Source organism: Mauremys mutica, chromosome 5 (assembly GCF_020497125.1).
Source record: "Mauremys mutica isolate MM-2020 ecotype Southern chromosome 5, ASM2049712v1, whole genome shotgun sequence".
In the NCBI taxonomy this organism is placed as follows: Eukaryota; Metazoa; Chordata; order Testudines; family Geoemydidae; genus Mauremys; species Mauremys mutica.
The window spans coordinates 35,882,066-35,901,524 of record NC_059076.1 but is presented as its reverse complement, the minus strand read 5'-3'; the positions used below and the strand labels follow the sequence as shown (position 1 = coordinate 35,901,524).

General features: G+C 38.5%; 1 protein-coding gene across 3 annotated transcripts in view; it reads right to left on the bottom strand.

Annotated features, from left to right (window-relative positions):
* Positions 1–19,459, bottom strand: part of TBCK (TBC1 domain containing kinase) — a 167,873-nt gene that overhangs the window by 109,752 nt on the left and 38,662 nt on the right. For all 3 annotated transcript variants that reach the window (XM_045018236.1, XM_045018237.1, XM_045018235.1), the window contains exons 4-12: positions 17,372–17,486; positions 15,464–15,537; positions 10,583–10,724; positions 9,506–9,566; positions 7,314–7,375; positions 6,382–6,443; positions 4,782–4,930; positions 3,443–3,581; positions 1,085–1,184 (exon numbers count right to left, since the gene is read on the bottom strand). In XM_045018236.1, the coding sequence (XP_044874171.1) occupies positions 1,085–1,184; positions 3,443–3,581; positions 4,782–4,930; positions 6,382–6,443; positions 7,314–7,375; positions 9,506–9,566; positions 10,583–10,724; positions 15,464–15,537; positions 17,372–17,486 (904 nt within the window). The remainder of the gene's footprint in view (positions 1–1,084; positions 1,185–3,442; positions 3,582–4,781; positions 4,931–6,381; positions 6,444–7,313; positions 7,376–9,505; positions 9,567–10,582; positions 10,725–15,463; positions 15,538–17,371; positions 17,487–19,459) is intronic.

Sequence of the window (19,459 nt, the reverse complement as noted above, 5' to 3'; positions counted from 1 at the left end):
TACAAAATACCAATTGTGCAGCGTTAACATAGAACTCTACAATAAAAACCGCATGTGAACGAACACGTAAACTGACAATGAAAAAAATATATATTTCAGTAAGAAATATGGTAAAACCTGGAATCAGCAATCACCCAAAGCACCCTAACAATAATGTGATTAGTTGTTGTTTAATCAATGTGGTTTACTAATGGAGGTGAAACAGAACTATATTCAGTAATTTTGAGGGAGTCTGAGTGATATCTTAAAACCAGTTGCCTAACAGCTGCAGATTCATTTCAAGTTTCCAAAGACTGAGGTTAAACCATGGGAAACCCAGCAGCCATAGTAAACATGTCATTTAGTAAAGTCCGCTGATCTTAGACAGAAATGAAACTTCTGAAAGATGTATCATCTGAAGTAAAAATAGATTAGACTCATTCTTTATTATTAACTTAAGCCACCACTGGATGTCACAATTACCCAGTAAAAATATGACTAATGCAATATAATGAACTGAGTATCACCAAAAAAAAAAAATCAGTAATTTCTCCCAGACAAAATGGTTTCTTTTTTATTTAATATGTAATTCAGAATCTAATTAACTTTGGCCAAGGAGATTTCTATTGGATCCAGAGCAGGCAAGTGTCCAGGAGGGACTGTCTGATATGGTATTTTGAAACAGCAGCAGCACTTGTTCTCTTACATTCCTTAAAATATAAATTGTTTCTGCAATTGAGTTACAAGCAGCTAAGAAGGTATACAGTATTGTTTTAGCCACGTCCGTTTCAGGATATTAGAGAGACAACGTGGATGAGGTAATATCTTTTACAGGACCAACTTCTGTTGGTGAAAGAGAGAAGCTTTTGGCTCACACAGTGCACTTCTTTAGGTTTGGGAAATGTATGCAGAATGTCACAGCTAAATGTATTTAGTAAAACAGTAAAATGCATGAAGCTGTGACACTCTGAGTACGTTTCCCAGCCCTGTAGAAAAACTCTGTAAGCTCAAAAGCTTGTCTTTCTCACCAACAGAAGCTGGTCCAATAAAGGTATTACCTTCCCCACCTTGTCTCTCTAGGCAGCTGAGAATGCATTTTGCTTACATTTCTGAGTTGACACAGCGACAGTATCACAGTTGTGTCATCTAGGAGGGAACTTCTATCTCGTCTTTGCCCAAAGCTCTCACCATCTTCAAACAAAAAGCTTCAAAGAGAAAGACAGAACACCAATTCCTGGTTATTTTAAAGGACATAATGTTGCATACTAAAAAAAAAAAAAAAAAAAAAACCCAGCAAAATTGTACATCAATCAGCTGTTTAACGAAAATAAAACACTAACTCCTAGAATTATACTGTATCGTACACCTGACTACATTGACTGCATTCAAAAGCTAGTAATATTTAAATAATTCTGAATGAAAAAAATCGTATTTCTCACATTCTCTAGATACTGAACACATATCAGAATACCATTTACAGCTCCTTCAAAGCGGAACGGAATGAGATTAACATTCCCTTTTGTTCCTCATCCTGGCACAGACCAGGATTAACAGGGGGCAATACACCAGCTTCTTGCATTGCGAGGGAAGAGGGAAATAAATATCTGCCATTCAAAAGGATCTCATAAGGTGTTTATCTGTGTGGCTGTAGCAGGGTAATTCTTCACAACTATAGATACATCCAAATGAGGGTGATCCAACAGAATGAGTATTTTAGAACATACTGTACTGAGCTGATTTTCAAGAAACTAAGTTCACCTGGGTCTAGGCAGGCTATGGGCACAGGTGTAAGGCTCCCACCTTCCACACCAGAAGTCATGGTTTCAAATCCTGGGAGCACTTGGCCACGTAGTTTTTTTTCCCCTCTGTGTTATACAGGACGTAGGTCAGACTAGATCACAATGGTCCATTCCGGCCTTGAAAACTATGAATCTTTAAATACCAGATTCTCTATTTGCTTCTCACTAATGAGATGAAATTAGGATCTGTCCACTGAATGAAGAAACATTTCATCTTCAGTATAGATATTAATGGGACTAATTAAACTCAGAAGCAGAAATGTGTGTGAGTGTGTGTAAGAGAGAGGAGAGAGAGAGAGATTACATTCCAAATAATTCAGAAAGTCATTTAAAAAAGTGAAAAAAGTGACTAAAAATGAAAGGATAGAAGTGTGTTTTAATGGAGGCCACCTAACACACAAAATGATTTTCATCACAAAAATTCTACTGTTTAAACACACTCTCCACCCCTCCCACCCACCCCACGAAACTCTGGAAATTAACAGATAAAGAGTTGAGTCAGTTATCTGCTGTCATATAATCACTCATAAGAACAGCCATATCGGGTCAGACCAATGGTCCATCTAGCCCAGTATCTTGTCTTCTGACAGTGGCCAGTGCAAGATGCTTCAGAGGGAATGAACAGAATAGGGTGATCTCAAGTGATCCGTACCATCATCCTGTCTCAGCTTCTGGCAATTGGAGGTTTAGGGACACCCAGAGCATGGGGTTGTGTCCCTGACCATCTTGTTGGACCTATCTTCCAGGAACTTATCTAATTCATTTTAAAACCCAGTTATACTTTTGGCCTTCACAACATCCGCTTGCAACATGTACCACACACTGACTGTGCAACGTGTGAAGAAATACTTTGTATGTATAGTTGGGATTATTTTTTCTAATGTGTGTTATTTTATACTTATTACTTTGCACTCACTAAAGCTTCACCCATCTCATGCCACCAACCAAACCTTAACTTTGTCATCTTCTTTTGCTCTGCAAAAATAAATATGCTGTTGGAGATACACAGCTGATTTTACATATTACTTAAATACCCCATCCTGCAATCTGATCTGCATGAGCACAGGGCTCCACCCACTTATATCACACTGTAGGACCAGAGCCTAAACATACTGTAAAGATTTCAACAAGGATATAGTTCCAGGGTACATTAAGTTGTCACAATTCCATAAATCCTGTACAGTAGAATATTATTTTTATGAAAAGAAAAAAAATGATCTCTGGTGAAATGTGTTGACTGTATGGGATTGTAGTCTATGTAAATGTAAACAGAACTGCCAAGTTTTTATTTTAATTTACTAAATAAGTAGCTTTTTGTACTGAGTAACGTAGCATCGTTTAGTGCTAAGGTATACTGGAAATGAATCGTTTGATTAAGAAATGGAATCTTACAGCCTGTTGATAATTTGTACTTTGAACTTTCCATACACTATTGCAAATTTTTCAGAGGCAATAGTAAGTGTGGGTGGTATGTAATCAAGTGGAATAACAGTGAATGATAGTAGCTTATATGAGGAAGTATTGAGGTTTTTACTATTACTCAGGATGTTGTTTTCAAATTGCTCTCTGAAACTATGTTGGAAGTTCTAAAAACACCCAACTTTTTTTCTCTGTCCACCCCTTTCCTCATGTTTCCATCCCCAAAAGTGTTTTCCTTTCCTTACTTGGGAAGCGTGCATATGGGTGGTTTTGATCGAATGATTTCCTTGTTGACAAGTTCTTTCTCCAAGTCTCCTCCAGCCAAACACCAGAGATAATACACCTCTTCAATTGATCTTTCTGCTAGGTAATCACAGTCTTCATCTATTAACAGAAGCCAAATTAAAATTAATTACAGCTTTTTAAGCAGTTCATGTTTTTCACAATCATTCTAAACACATTTTAGTTAGAAAGAGATTATTAGATGTGAAAGGTCATATGGCCTACTGCAGAGTTAGAAGAAAAGTGATCTTCCCTTTGCAATATCTAAAGCAAGGCTCATGGGAAGACAAAGGCAGCTGGACACACTATAAGGTTGTCTTGCATTCAGAAAAAAAAGTGAAAGAATGTCTGCCTTTGATTTGGTGCCAGAAAACTGAGCAAATCAGATAAGTACACTGAGTGAAAGTGTGTTTTTTGCTTATTTTACCCATAATTCAAAATGTATTTCTCTTCCACAATACAAAGAGCTAAGAGTAAACAGCAACGACAGAACCAGTAATTCATGTTTAAAAGCCTCAATTTACCAAAATATCACATATGCAGCGCACACATGCTGGTACTGGCTTCAGCTTTAATTTTAACAATTTTAACTTTAGCTTCACAATATTAACAAACAAGAATATCCAAAAATAATAAGAAACTTCTGAGCTTATCAGAAAGGGTAATGGCAGCCCATTCACTCAAGTGGAGATTTCAAACAAGGGTAAAAGAAAATCCCATCACTTTTGAACATACTGTCAGGTAAGTGCAAAGTTTTAGTATAGACTTTTATAAATGTAGCCTCTCCCACACAGATTGTGCTTTATAACAACTGACAACAGCCTATGATTTCCAGTACTTCCAATACCCAGCTGCCTATATAAATTTTAATAATGGAGCTACAGCCAACCCTCACATGATATGTCCAACGAGCCCCCATCTGCAAATGACCACATGGTAATATGAAAAAAAAAATCAGCACCTAAACCTCAGAACTATGCTGAAAAACATCATAAAAACTGCAGGTCAAGGACAATGAATGGGTGACTATTACAGAGGATGATGCATAAATGAACAAAGAACACAGATCAGAGATACCCTCCCTCCATCCTCTAGTGCCCCCACAGACACATAAGCACTTAATACTACTCTCTGACCATTAGGAAACAATAAGATCTTGATACAAAAATGTAATATTAATACTTCAGCAATCTGTAAAGAGAAAAAAAAAGTAAATTCCTTCATGTTCTGTCCTCTACAGGCAACATTTTATTTATTTCCCTCTTCTCTCTGCCACACCCCGTCCCTGCTACTCACTTTTACCTTTACACAGCTGAGTGATGTCCTCTGGAAGAGTTAAATTAGCACATCTCAGAGAGGAGGAGAACAGACTGGCAGGTTTGTGGAAGGGTGGGTATACAGAGGCCACTTCACTGAACACATTGTCACACAGTAACTGATCTGGAGTTGGCCTTGAGTAAAACATTTTAAAAGTGCAAAAAAGAAAAGTAAGAAAAAAAATGTAAAGCCCTTTTTAAAAAAATCAAGCTAATATAAAAAAAATCAGAAGTGGTAAGATCGTGGACTCTCATATCACCAAAGAAATGTTCTTGTTAATCAAATCAAAATGCAAAGCTTCTTATGGTAATCAGTTCACTGTGAGCAAGTTTACTTACAATAATATTGTATATTCTACATCATACAGCCTATCTATGACCAAGTATTCTTATTCTCAACTTTAGGCTCTTCTGTCTTTACTGAAGATATAAACTAATTAACAAAGGTAACGCAATGAGACAATCCAGTGTTCTTTTGGTCATAAATGAACCTTTTTTCTCCTTTAGTTAGTGAGTAGCTCTATGCTGTACTTAAAGTGTTTTTTTTTAAAGAGAGGTCACTCATGCCAGTGCATTAGAAACAGTGTGAGTGAGATAGTATCATTTATTGGACCAATTTCGGTTGGTGAGAGACACAAGCTTTCAAGTTTACACAGAGCTCTTTTTCAGGTCACCTGAAGAAGAGTTCTGTGTAAACTCGAAAGTTTGTCTCTCTCTCACCAACAGAAGTTGTCCCAGTAAAAGGTATTACCTCACCCACCTCTTCTCTCTAATATCCTGAGACCAAGAATTCTACAACATTTCAAGCAACAGTACGCAAGAATGTGTTCTGAAGTAACACCAATCATGTTGGTTATGGTACAGCTACAATAAACACCTCAAATTTCCAAAGAAGAAATCAGTAAAACCTGACAATTTAAAAGTGACTAAATAGTTGACTTCCAAACACCAAGATTCAATCTTGCCTTTTCTTTTTTTTTTCTTTTTTTTTTTTTTTTTAAAAATAAAGCTGGTCTTTTACTTTTTATTAAAATAAAAAATAATCAGGAGTCCTGATTCAAATAACTCATTTTTAGACATCAAACAACATAAATGTGCATATTTCCCCTTTTCCCCAAACAGAGTTGATTAGTCTCAATTCTGATTAATTACCCATAGTGCTTCATACAATTGTTCCAAATATTTTTTCTTGGAATTTAAAAAAGAAACAATCGTATACGGTAAACAGCTCTATTGGATGGTCATTTTTGGTACTGTTCTGTTTAGTCATGGGCTGGGAAAACACAAGCCTGTTTGGGAAAAATTACAGCAACAGGTGCTATAATTCTGGTTTAATCTAACAGCATGCGTTCACTTTTTACTCACAAGATATTTTTGCAACACATATAAAAGAAATGTTAAATGATAATGGAAAGTAGTACAAAGGTAATAAATCGATGCATTACTATATGGCTGAGCATACATGGATGCACTTTTATGTAACTCGTGTCAATATTAATACTGAATACAGTTCAGCTTCATCTAGTTAATTGCTTTAGGCCCAGCAGAATTATTCAATTTACTGTAAATCTGGATTGAATACTTACCTTTTGGAAGGTTGAAATGTAAGGAATTTCTTCAGTAGAGCTATGGCATTTTCAGGAAGTTCCTGGAACATAAAAGGTGAAAAAATATTGTCAACAATTGATTACTACTACACTGATCCAGCAAGCCACATAAATACTGAAGTCAACGGGACTACATATATACTTAAGGATTTAGCTGGATCAGGGCCTGAAGTGTTACGGCTACTCTGTCATGAGTATAGTTCTTAGTTTGGACAAAATGTCCTAGAAGTCAGACTTAATATATGAAAGCCAAGATTTTCAAAACTGACTCGTGGTTTTGGGTGTCCAATTTGAGAAACCTTAAAAACATGCGGCATTCTTGCCCGTGAAAAAATCATTCCACATCTTTATAGTTTCTCAGCCCGGACACCCAAAAATTGAACCAATCACAATAACAGAATCATAGAATTCCAGGGTTGGAAGGGACCTCAGGAGGTCATCTAGTCCAACCCCCTGCTCAGAGCAGGACCAATCCCCAATCACTAGCTGCTTTTGAAAATCTGGATTCAGCTGTGTAATTATATACCAATATAATTATTACAGCGTCACAGATTAGCTTACCAGTCATTACAACACCAAAACCAGATTTTAAAATCTGCATCACTTGAAAATTGGGTCATCTACTAGTGTATCATGAGAGTCTGAAAAGTATTGTCTACATTTTATTTGGATTGTCAGTAATTTTGGGAAAGGATGGAGGTCTTCTGAATACTGATGGCCCTATGCATTTCAGCATCTAAAGTCTAAAATATCACTATAAAATATTATGGAAATCAAAGTAATCAAGTAAGTTACAAATCTTTTGGACTGGATTCACTTCAGCAAAGAAGAAAAAAGAATGAATCCAATAAAATGTACAAAACAAGTCATTTCAGTTAAGAAAACACTGAGGAGTGGACTAATTCACCAACCTTAATAATGTCCAGACAACCATGTTCTTCAGCTAATACGGTTACAATGTCATCCACACAGCCTACAAAATAGAACAGTAGGAAAAACAAAGGCATAATGAGAAAGTGGTACTGTTTAAAAAGACACATAAAATTTCCTCCTCCCTCCCTCACCGCCTCAATTTCTTAAAGTATGTATTTGATTGATTGGATTTATGTCAAGTATAAGAGGAGTAGCCGTGTTAGTCTGTATCCAAAAAAATAACGAGGAGTCCGGTGGTACCTTAAAGACTAACAGATTTATTTGGGCATAAGCATCTGAAGAAGCAGGTTTTTTTACCCACAAAATCTTATGCCCAAATAAATCTGCTAGTCTCTAAGGTGCCACCGGACTCCTCATTGGCTTTATGGTGACTCATCACAATAGCATCTGAGAGCTTTACAATTTCTAGGGTTTTTTCCTTTAAAAATAGGAATCCCATGAAATATCTTTGGGGACCCTATCATATTAAGTTTATGGACCACTGTGGGAAGTTTACCATAACTCTTCTGGGAACAATAGATAGTATGTGTGTGGGAGGGTGGTTAAGGTGAATCACTTAAGCTGTAAACACCTCCAGAGAGAAACCACGTCCTGGGGAGGCTTGCATATACTGTCAAGTATCAGAGGGGTAGCCGTGTTAGTCTGGATCTGTAAAAGCAACAAAGAGTCTTGTGGCACCTTATAGACTAACAGACGTTTGGGAGCATAAGCTTTCGTGGGTGAATGCCCACTTCGTCGGATGCATGTCATCCGACGAAGTGGGTATTCACCCACGAAAGCTTATGCTCCCAAACGTCTGTTAGTCTATAAGGTGCCACAAGACTCTTTGTTGCTTTTGCATATACTGGTTCAGATTGGGTTTTCCGGAGACGAAGAGGCTTTTGGCATAAAAAGGCTGTTTTTAAACTGACTCAGGGCCTTCTTTCTGATCCTACAAACCAACAGGACCTGCTGCCCAATGGGGGCCCGGATTCTTGAGGAAGGATAGGACAAGCTTTGGCCTCCTAGAGCTCCACAAGACTGCCAGGTCCCTCCTGATATATTTAGTGTGTGTTTAAGCCTGTTTATTGTTTTTATTATGCTTTCTTCGTAATACTTTCACCTTAAGAATAAATGTGCTTATTTAGAAAGAGCTGTGTGATAACTTGTCACTGCCCACAATACGCTGTTCATAATCCTCAGGGAGAAAGCAAAGCACAGGTGATGGCCATTAAGCAAATTGACTTGCTGGGGATATCACAGTGTAAGGCAGGGACCTGGGCTGTCTTAAACCCCTGCTCAAAGACAGGTAAAGGCTAGAGACCTGACTAGACACTCCTGGAGTGGACCATGGTGAGGAGGAATACAGGTACATTCTGAAACAGTGACAGCTTCCATGGGTTTTATTTTGTGATCAAATAACTATTCTAAATAGTGAGAGATTTAGAAAGAAAATTTGCTGAAGAAAAAGGATATTTGTGTTAACAGTAGTTAACTTTAAAGGTACTGCAGACAGCTTTAGACCAATTTAACATGCATCCTCAGGTCTCAATTTGAGGACCCGCCTCTTTCCCCTCACACTTGATAGTTCCCAGGTCAGTCTGTCGCAGCACTCCCACTTTGCTGTAGGTCTTTCTTTTTAAAGAAGCTTGAATGGCATTTCAATAATTGTTAAGTCTTTCTACTGGCCCCATCACACCTACACCTCCATGTCTGCAGCACAGTCAACACATTAAAAAAAGAAGACTATAAAAAAAAAAGAATCTAGAACGAGCAAGACATGCTTGTCACTGCCTGAACAGTTATCCTTCCTTTATCTGTTTAGTGTCTTGCATAGTATTACCTTTGGCACAGAGACTGTGTTCTTGACTTGTTTATACCAAATAATAAATAACCACCAGACTGGTTCCTCTCAGCAACTCCTCCTCTACCCCACCATTCAACACTCATTCAATGCACTACAAGCACAATGCTCCTTTGCTGTGCATATCTGGCACACAGTTGCTGCTGCTCCCCTATACCAGATCAAGTGAAGCTGCTAGATGCCCATTATCTTTCCAAAACTGCATCTCCAAAATTAATCTGTCTTAGGCACGTGCATCCTGAGTTTATGTATCACCCTGGTTATAGATTTATTTGGGAACTTAGGAAGACCGGCATTCAACCCTGTAGTTACATTTAGGTCACTCACCTAATGTAAGCAGAAGTTTTAGTTTTTCAGCTATATCCAAGCTCTGGAACAGTTTTCTACCCTAAATGGAATAGAAACTTATGTCAATCCGTCACAAGTACATGTCCTGTGCAACCCTTAGTATATGTAAAGAAAGTCAGTCAGCATATAGATTTTAGAGCTCTTAGAAAAGTTATCTGTTAGACAGTAAGCAACTCTCAACCTTAACTATAGCAAAGCTACCATTCCACTATCATAACCATAAGATTTATTTATGTTTGTTTACCTTTTGGGGGTGGTTGTTTTTTAAAACTGGAAGTAAATTCAGGGAGGTACTCCTAATGAGCTTTCTTAATGTACCTGATTTTTTTTTTTAAAACTCAAAAAGAATAGGATTTTAAAAACACACACACTACCATGGAAATATTGTGTAAACTTTCACATCACTGCGAACAGCTATAATTTAGTTTTTAATGTCTACGACAAATAGTCATAGTTTGCTTTTATATAGTGGCTTTCAACCAATGTTATTCCCATTTGACAGATGAGGAAGCCATTCAAAGAGGTTAAATAACATGTCTGAGGTCACAGAGCAAGTCTAGCAAAGCAGGAAACCGAAGCTAAGATTCCTGATTTCCAATGGTTTGTTCTAACTATTGGATTTCACTGCCCTGACCATACAATTCAGATAACTTTAATCTTATTACATTAAAAAGAATGTAAGACAAACAGTTTTACTGTCTGAATAATAGAACATTATGATCTTTGTGATAAAGAAGTCCAATTTATCATGTATAGCTAGTGAAAACTAAGTTACTGAAATTTATCTGAAGTTATGGAGCCACAGGCAACATCTTCTGTATAAATCCATGACACCACACAGGAACTCAATTCTTTGGTGACAAGATGAGTTTTCCCAGTGTTATGCTCCAATATTAAGCATCATTAGAATCCGCTGAATAGTTATTGTTAATTTAACCATTACTTGCAAAACAGCTTTTCTTGAGTTGACATAGGTATAAAGTGAAAATACGTGTACACAAAATTCTTTACTGAGTGTCATATATTCAAACACACAAGAATTACTCAGTAACATACCACACAAAGCTCAAATAAAATAATACCAAGAGACCACACATCTGATTTAGGGCCAGAGGGCAGCAGCTTCTCACACTGAGTGTGATCACTAGGTTTGACAAATCCCTGTGCAATTACTTCAGGTGCCAGGTATGATGGGTACCTATAACAATGCAACAAGAGGTAAGAATTTGTACATTAAGACATTGTCAACTACACTAGTAAAAAGAAGTTCTTGTACTGAAAAAAAAAAAGAAAAAAAAAAAAGGATAAAAGCAAACTCACTAAAAGTGCACAGCAATTTAGAATGCCCCAAAAGCATAGTAGGTCAAACTTTGCAGACAGAGCCACTGTAATATCCAGTATATGAAAAATCCATTTTTTTCTTTATACAAGTGTTTTTCGTGAGCAGGAGTGAATGGTGGCAAGATTTATTTTTTTTAAAAAGTGTTTTACACAACAGAAAAAATGTTCATTAAACTTTACCATATGCTTGTATTTAACCTAATATTACAAGTGCTTTTTCAGTATGTGTTCTTCCTTGTTGATTTCTTTATAATGTCAATTATATCATTCCCAATATTCAGTTCATAGCCATCAGACAACTTTTAAGTTAGTTGAGCAACAGATGGAAAATAAACCAAATAAAAAACAACAATGGCCTCAACAACTCATCTTAATTTTTTTCCATTTAAAGCTTGTTCAGTATGAATCAGCCATAGATGGTACAATACTTAAAATTGAGAAGTCAACTTTTTTGGGGTAGAGAGGCCATAGCTGCTGATGTTCGTAGCTTCAGAAGCCAAAGGTCCGTTGTTAGTTAAAAAATGTCCCAAAGATTACAAAGCGTCAAAAGAAGCCTGACTACAGGAGCCAGAAAGTTACTGAAGTGACAAAAAGAGATACATATAGAGGAAATTACTAATAAGGACACAGGAAAAAAAGCAAGGGGGCAACAGAGAATGATCCCGTAAAACTTTGAGGACCAATATAATTCAGAAGTTGAAGAAACCATTCTCTCACTTACAGGGAACTACAAAAGATTTTGAAACAATAGGTTCTTGGAATGTGTTGGGGACAACTTCTTGTTTCAGAACGTGGAAGAAGCAACCGGGGGGCAGTCCTCCTCACGCAAAGAGGAATTGGTTGCAAATCTGAAGGTAGAGGACAACAGACAAATTGCTAAAGATGAGTCCAAAAGAACAGGGACAGTATGTGGGGACAAAATCAGAAAAGCTAAAACATAAAATGAATTACGCATACCAAGGTGCATAAAAGAAGTTATATACATATATTAGAAGCAAGAAAAAGACAAAGAAAAGCAGAGGACCACTACTTATTGGGGAAGGAGAACTAATAGTGGACAATACCAAGCTATCTTTTTCTCACACATGGGCACATCAATACATGAAACATTATCCAGGAAAATGAAGTGATGAAGTAACATGCAAAAAAATAAAAGTGAACCAAAATAAATTTGCATATGATAAAACCATAAATTTTAGGCAAATTAAAGGTCACTTAAATCTTAATATCTAAGGACACTTTTAGAACTAGAAATTGCGGTTTATTTAAGCTGACCAACTGGTTTACGGTTAAAGTATTTGGCTAAACGGTGGTGAATTTATGTGGGATTTGCCTTGCCATCAGAGTTACTCTCTAAGGCTAAAGTTTAAAATTGTATTGTTAATTAACTTTTTTTAAACTCTGTGTTTGAAAAAAATGATGAAACTGTGGGTGGCTGACAAAGGAGGTGCTGTTGTCATCATGAATAGGTCAGAATATGAACAAGAGGCTGCTAGGCAGCTCTTCAACACCACATTCTACAAGCCTTACCCTCTGATCCCACTGAGGGTTATCAAAAGAAACTACACCATCTACTCAGGAAACTCCCTGAAAAAGCACAAGAGCAAATCTGCACAGACACACCGCTAGAATCCTGAGCAGGGGTATTCTATCTGCTACCCATGATCCATAAACCTGGAAATCCTGGATGCCCCATCATCTCAGGCATTGGCACCCTGGCAGGACTGTCTGGCTATGTAGACTCCCTCCTCAGGCCCTATGCTACCAGCACTCCTAGCTATCTTCGAGACACCACTGACTTCCTGAGGAAACTACAATCTATTAGTGATCTTCCTGAAAACACCATCTTAGCCACTATGGATGTGGAAGCCCTCTACACCAACATTCCACACTAAGATGGACAACAAGCCGTCAGGAACAGTATCCCTGATAATGTCACGGCAAACCTGGTGGCTGAACTTTGTGACTTTGTCCTCACCCATAACTATTTCACATTTCGGGGCAATGTATACCTTCAAATCAGCGGCACTGCTATGGGTACCCGCATGGCCCCACAGTATGCCAAAATTTTTATGGCTGACTTAGAACAACGCTTCCTCAGCTCTTGTCTCCTAAAACCCCTACTCTACTTGCGCGACATTGATAACATCTTCACCATCTGGGACTCATGGAAAAGAAGCCCTTGAGGAATTCCATCATGATTTCAACAATTTCCACCCCACCATCAAACTCAGCCTGGACCAGTCCACACAAGAGATCCACTTCCTGGGCACTACAGTACTAATAAATGATGGCCACATAAACACCACCCTATACCGGAAACCTACTGACTGCTATACTTACCTACATGCCTCCAGCTTTCATCCAGACCACACCACTCGATCCATTGTCTACAGCCAAGCTCTACGATACAATTGCATTTGCTCCAATCCCTCAGACAGAGACAAACACCAACAAGATCTCTATCAAGCGTTCTTACAACTACAATACCCACCTGTTGAAGTGAAGAAACAGATTGACAGAGCCAGAAGAGTACCCAGAAGTCACCTACTACAGGACAGTCCCAATAAAGAAAGTAACAGAACGCCACTAGCCATCACCTTCAGCCCCCAACTAAAACCTCTCCAGCGCAGCATCAAGGATCTACAACCTATCCTGAAGGACGATCCATCACTCTCACAGATCTTGGGAGACAGGCCAGTCCTTGCTTACAGACAGCCCCCATACCTGAAGCAAATACTCACCAGCAACCACATACCACAGAACAAAAACACTAACCCAGGAACCTATCCTTGCAACAAAACCCGTTGCCAACTCTGTCCACATATCTATTCAGGGGATACCATCATAGGACCTAATCACATCAGCCACGCCATCAGGGGCTCGTTCACCTGCACATCTACCAATGTGATATATGTCATCATGTGCCAGCAATGCCCCTCTGCCATGTACATTGGCCAAACCGGACAGTCTCTATGTAAAAGAATAAATGGACACAAATCAGACGTTAAGAATTATAACATTCAAAAACCAGTTGGAGAACACTTCAATCTCTCTGGCCACTCAATTACAGACCTAAAAGTCGCAATATTACAACAAAAAAACTTCAAAAAACAGACTCCAACGAGAGACTGCTGAATTGGAATTAATCTGCAAATTGAACACCAACAAATTAGGCTTCAATAAAGACTGGGAGCGGATGGGCCATTACACAAAGTAAAACTATTTCCCCATGCTTATTCCCCCCACCCCCCACCCCCCAGTTTCTCACATCTCCTTGTCACTTGCTGGAAATGGGCCATTTACATTACCACTAGAAACAGTTCTTTTTCTCTCCTGCTGATAATAGCTCACCCTAACTGATCACGCTCCTTATAGTGTGTATGGTAACACCCATTGTTTCATGTTCTCTGCGTGTGTATACATCTTCCTACTGTATTTTTCACTACATGCATCCAATCAAGTGGGCTGTAGCCCACGAAAGCTTATGCTCAAATAAATTTGTTCGTTTCTAAGGTGCCACAAGTACTCCTGTTCTTTTTGCGGATAGAGACTAACACGGCTGCTACTCTGAAATCTGCATTGTTTCTATTACAGTTAGACACCCCAATCTGATCCCATCAGGGCATCTCAGGTTGGACACTCCAAATGAATAGATTTAAGCATGTTGCATTCAGCTATAACTTGAATGGATGTTTATAAGGGTTATTTACTTTCATTCTATATTCATTATGTATTTGCATTTCTTGGTGTACTGTGATTATGTAAAAGTTTTGTTATTCATTTTCTACCCATCTCCTGTATCTGGCCTGCATACCAGGCTCATAATTATACTATTTGGGAGCTGAAAGCAGATGTCACATTAACAACTTCTACAAAGGAATATAACAACTGCCACAGTGGATCAGACCAGAGGGCCACTGTGTCTGAAAGTGGCCATCAACAGATGTTTCAGAGGAAGGTGTGTAAGAATCCCACAGAAGGCATATGTGGTATAATCTGTCTCCACAACAATAAATCTAAGCTCTAATAATTAGTTGTTAGGTTAAGACAAAACTCTGTATTTGTATTAATTATAACTCTGGATACTCTTGTTGTCTATATATGTACCCATTTCCTCTTTGACTCTTATTAGGTGTCACGGTTACAAGGAGAACTGCACCTTAACTCCTTTTAATCCCTCCGAAGAGTATCCCCTCAGCTGACAAACGTGGTTTCCTGTACCTCTCATTGGATAGAACCCTGTGGTCAAACCACTCCTTGATTGGATCTCCGGGATGCAACCCCCTGGTTTCCAACCATGTTAATGCGACAGGCCCAGCCATGGTTAGCACCTCAGACTCCAGGAACAAATGATGACTGAGGTGGTTAAAGTGACTCAAAAACATTTTCTTCAAAACTAATTATTCATTCACTCACCCAAAAATACAAAGCACACAGAGTTACAGATTAAAAAAAGTTCTACAGGCATATTTCCCCTTAACTAATGTTTAATCTTTCCTTGCAAGCTTTCATACATTTCAGTGTGTGCTCCCAACAATTTACTATCAAATATACAATGCCCAAGAGGTCTATATTGCATGTATGTATCCTTACCCTATAGGAAAATCAACATCAACACCATGAGCTGTCATGTGGTATAGTCCAAACTTAGCCAATTTAATATGCCCCTGTAAAAGAAAAAATATATTAGCAATGAAACTCTACATATTACATAGGACACAGAAAGAATTAAAAATATATAAATTCTTTTAAATTGTGCTAGGAATCTGAGAAATGTCAGAAAGAGATGGAGACTGAAATTTTCTATTTGTCCCAAGTGTTTTTTAAAAATACAAAACCCAGCTTCTCAGGTCCTGATTCCTACAGGCAGACAAAACTTTATTGGAAATTAATGAGAGTGTTTACTTGTGCGGGCAGCATACTGGGAAATAAAATGAACACCACACTAAGAGAATATTAAGCCAAGTTTCCTTACTTTCTGTGCAGTCATAAGCAATGTTCCTTCATTTTTTTCTTCTTGCATTCAAAACATATTTTTCCCCCAACTACTTCCACTCAGGTTTAAAAATTGGAGTGCATTCTTCTTCTCTTTTCCCTCATTCCATTTATCACTTCATTTACTCAGTCCTCTCCTTCCTCCCTTCCCATCAATTCCATACCTAACTTTCATTACCAACCTTCTCTCTGACACTAACTCATTCCTTTTCATTCATCTCCCATCCATAATGATGTTAAAAGAACATTTGCTGCATATTACCCCTATACATTACCACAGTTGTTTCCTCTCTGAAGTCAGAGCAAGGACATCTGTGCTGCTTTAGAGAAGGTTACGTTAACACTCCCACTATAAAGCCAAGTTTTCCCAGGTTATTTAGTTATAAAGAAATAACTCTAGGCCCAAGCCTGACATACAAACTCTCATTTTACCATGGTCACATGTTAGGCTGCACCAAAATGGGTTTGATGTCTGGGTGAAGACTACAACACATCAGATTTTTAAGCAATTTAATGGGGGGGGATGATGAAATCAACCCTTTAAAAGTCCATGTAACTGCTCTCTCCAACTCCCTGTCTCCTGTCATCTATTTTAAATCTTTAATACCATCTTAAAATCCTGAGTACTTTTGTTCCTCAGGGATTTCATTTTCTATTAACTCAGCTTTCATCAAATTGAAATACATGTCATTTATCCAAAGCAAGGAAACAGAACAACAGTGTTTCTGCCTGTTCCCTTTCCCACTTCATTGCAAAGGTAGGATTTGAGATGAGAGACAGTGGTAGTACTATTTGGCTCATTTAAAGAGGAGTTAAAAAAAAAAAGCACAATTAGGCTCCTTTGTTTCAATGCACTGATGTGACTGCTCTGACTACATCCATTATGGTTTTTCTTGCTTTTTGTACATAGCATCTATATTCCTTTCTGCAAACTAGAAAATCTGTGACAGATGGAGAGAACGATCAGAACTTGGGACTGTATTGATCCACTCAGATTATGAAACAAAAATACACCACCATTTAAAAAGCAAATACTAAACTCTTTTCGTGTGTGTGTGTGTGTGTGTGTGTGTGTGTGTGTGTGTGTGTGTGTGTGTGTGTGTGTGTGTGTGTGTGTGTGTGTGTGTGAGAGAGAGATATATATATATGCAGCATTATCCACAACTATGCTTAAGGGTTAAATTATCCTACAGCAGTAGTCAAGGTGGCCTAGGAATACCAATACAAAAAAAAGAAAAAAAAAGTCATAATAGCACAACTTCCTTAAAAAAAAGAGACAAAGGGTAAAAAACCTGGGCTGGGAGATGTGGAAAAGGGACTAACCTGTAAACACATCTGAAATTCTATACATTTTGAGAACACTTGTTGTTTTGACTATAAAAAGTCTCAATTATAGAAAATATTTCATCCAGAAGGATCCTAAAGCCATTTCTCACTGGCCAGGCCCCAAAATGTACGATGTGTCACTGATTTTGATTGCTTAAGAGGATATTCCAGTAGCCTTACCTCTCGATCCAGGAGGATATTGTGAGGGGAGAGTGCTCGGTGGATCATTCCATGTTTGTTCATATATTGCAAACCCTGCAATACCTCATATGCTATGCGTAAAATCCTTGAAAAGCTGAAAAGTAGAACAACATACTGTACCCATTTCCTTTTTTAAAAAATTGCAAATAAGTATGTGAGTTATGGATACTGATGATTTGATTTCCTTTTGTTACACTGGACTCTAATTGAGTTATTCCTTCTCATCTACTGATGAAGGTTGAGGGGGGCAATTTTTCCCCACTCTCCTGCAGACTTGCAAAGTTTAGGCTTCATAAGGAGCTTGCAAAGCTCTTTCCCAACCTTAGGCAAAGTTTAAATAAGCAAAACCAAAACATATTTTTTCATATTGTTCAGCTATGTTTGCTGCTTCCTAGCAGTAGTTTAGTTGATGTCACCAGATTTCCTCAGACAGTTTATTTTTTCCATCTAGCAGCAGCATGAATGCTGCACCAAAGGTTGTGGGTTTTTTTCCAGTCACCACAAAACTAGGGCTGGTCTACACTAAGGGGAAAAATCGATATAAGATACGCAACTTCAGCTACGTGAATAACGTAGCTGAAGTCGAAGTATCTTATATCGATAACTTACCCGTCCTCACGGCGCGGGATCGATCTCCGGGGCTCTCCATATCGACGCCGCCACCGCCGTTCGCGGTGGTGGAGTTCCGGAATCGATATAAGCGCGTTCGGGGATTGATATATCGCGTCTAGATGAGACGCGATATATCGATCCCTGAAAAATCGATCGCTACCTGCCGATACGGCGGGTAGTGTAGACGTAGCCCTAGTATTCGGAACTTTCTAGAGCATATCACAAGCATTAGTGAGGGTAGAGGTAGGAGGGGAAGGTAAATAGCTGATTAGCTAGGGTGAGGAACACAAGCAAGAGATGCAAAGCAAGCTTGCTGGGATAAAGTAGGTGTATAACCGTGGGATCGTGTCTGAGCTAGGGCAATTATATTGGGGGGAGGGAGAGGAGAAACAAAGAGATAATGCCAGGAGAAGCCAGGTATGTAGCAGCATCCAGAAGGTCAACTAATTACTCCATCGTGCGGCTCATTCCCATATTCTATTTGCAGCTAGATTATTTCCTTAATCTTTTGAGTCTCATATACTTAATGCTCAGACTGAAGGATTTGTTCTGAATGCTGTGCACTCCCCACTCCCACTCCCGTGAACTGTTAATCACCCCTTCATATAATTGCCTTTGGCCAGAGACAGTTCCTCCTACATAGTATTACCAGCTCTACTTTAGAATTTACCTACAAAATGCACCAATGAAATAAATTCAGGTGGCTGGGAGAGGGAATTCCCCCAGGTTCAGTGGAGGCGGTACACTAGGTGTATCAAAGTGGTTAGCCTGAAAAGATGGGAATAAAAAAAAGTTACTCCTTCAGTAATAGTACTAGCACACTCCTCCAACTGGACTGAGACACAGCACATTTTCTAAGCTGGTAGCACAGAGGGCAGGAAAAAACATAGTGATCACTGCAGTTACTTGAGATGCAGATAACCAGAGTACTCCAGTTCCAGAAAGGTTATAAGGGATCAATACCGAATACTGTATGTACCTCATGTATCAAGTGCCATTTATAAATCCTCAATATTCAAGGTACAAAATTCTCCATCTTGCCTTAGTCATCAATATCCCCTTAAGGAGAGGCTGACATCAATGATAAACTCTACTGAATTCTGTGCAATATACAGTATTATCCCACAAGGAACTGAAAATGAACTAGCACACTAATCTCACTTGCGACAGAATAGACTAGTGCTGCTGCCAGCCTCCCTGGACAGATTTAATTTGAACAAATGTTCTCCAGCACCCATACACTACGGTGTCAGGAATCTGCAGGATATAGCATAATTTACATGCGTATAAAACAGTATGTAGCACACTCACCTCACCTTTAAAAAATAAAAATAACTGCATTAAAACTGATCCTTGTTTTGTGCATTTTTTCTCCATGGATATAATGGTGAAACTTAAAGTAGAAGTCACTCCAACATGTGCATGCCCCCCAAGAAAGTTACCAATTACTGTGAC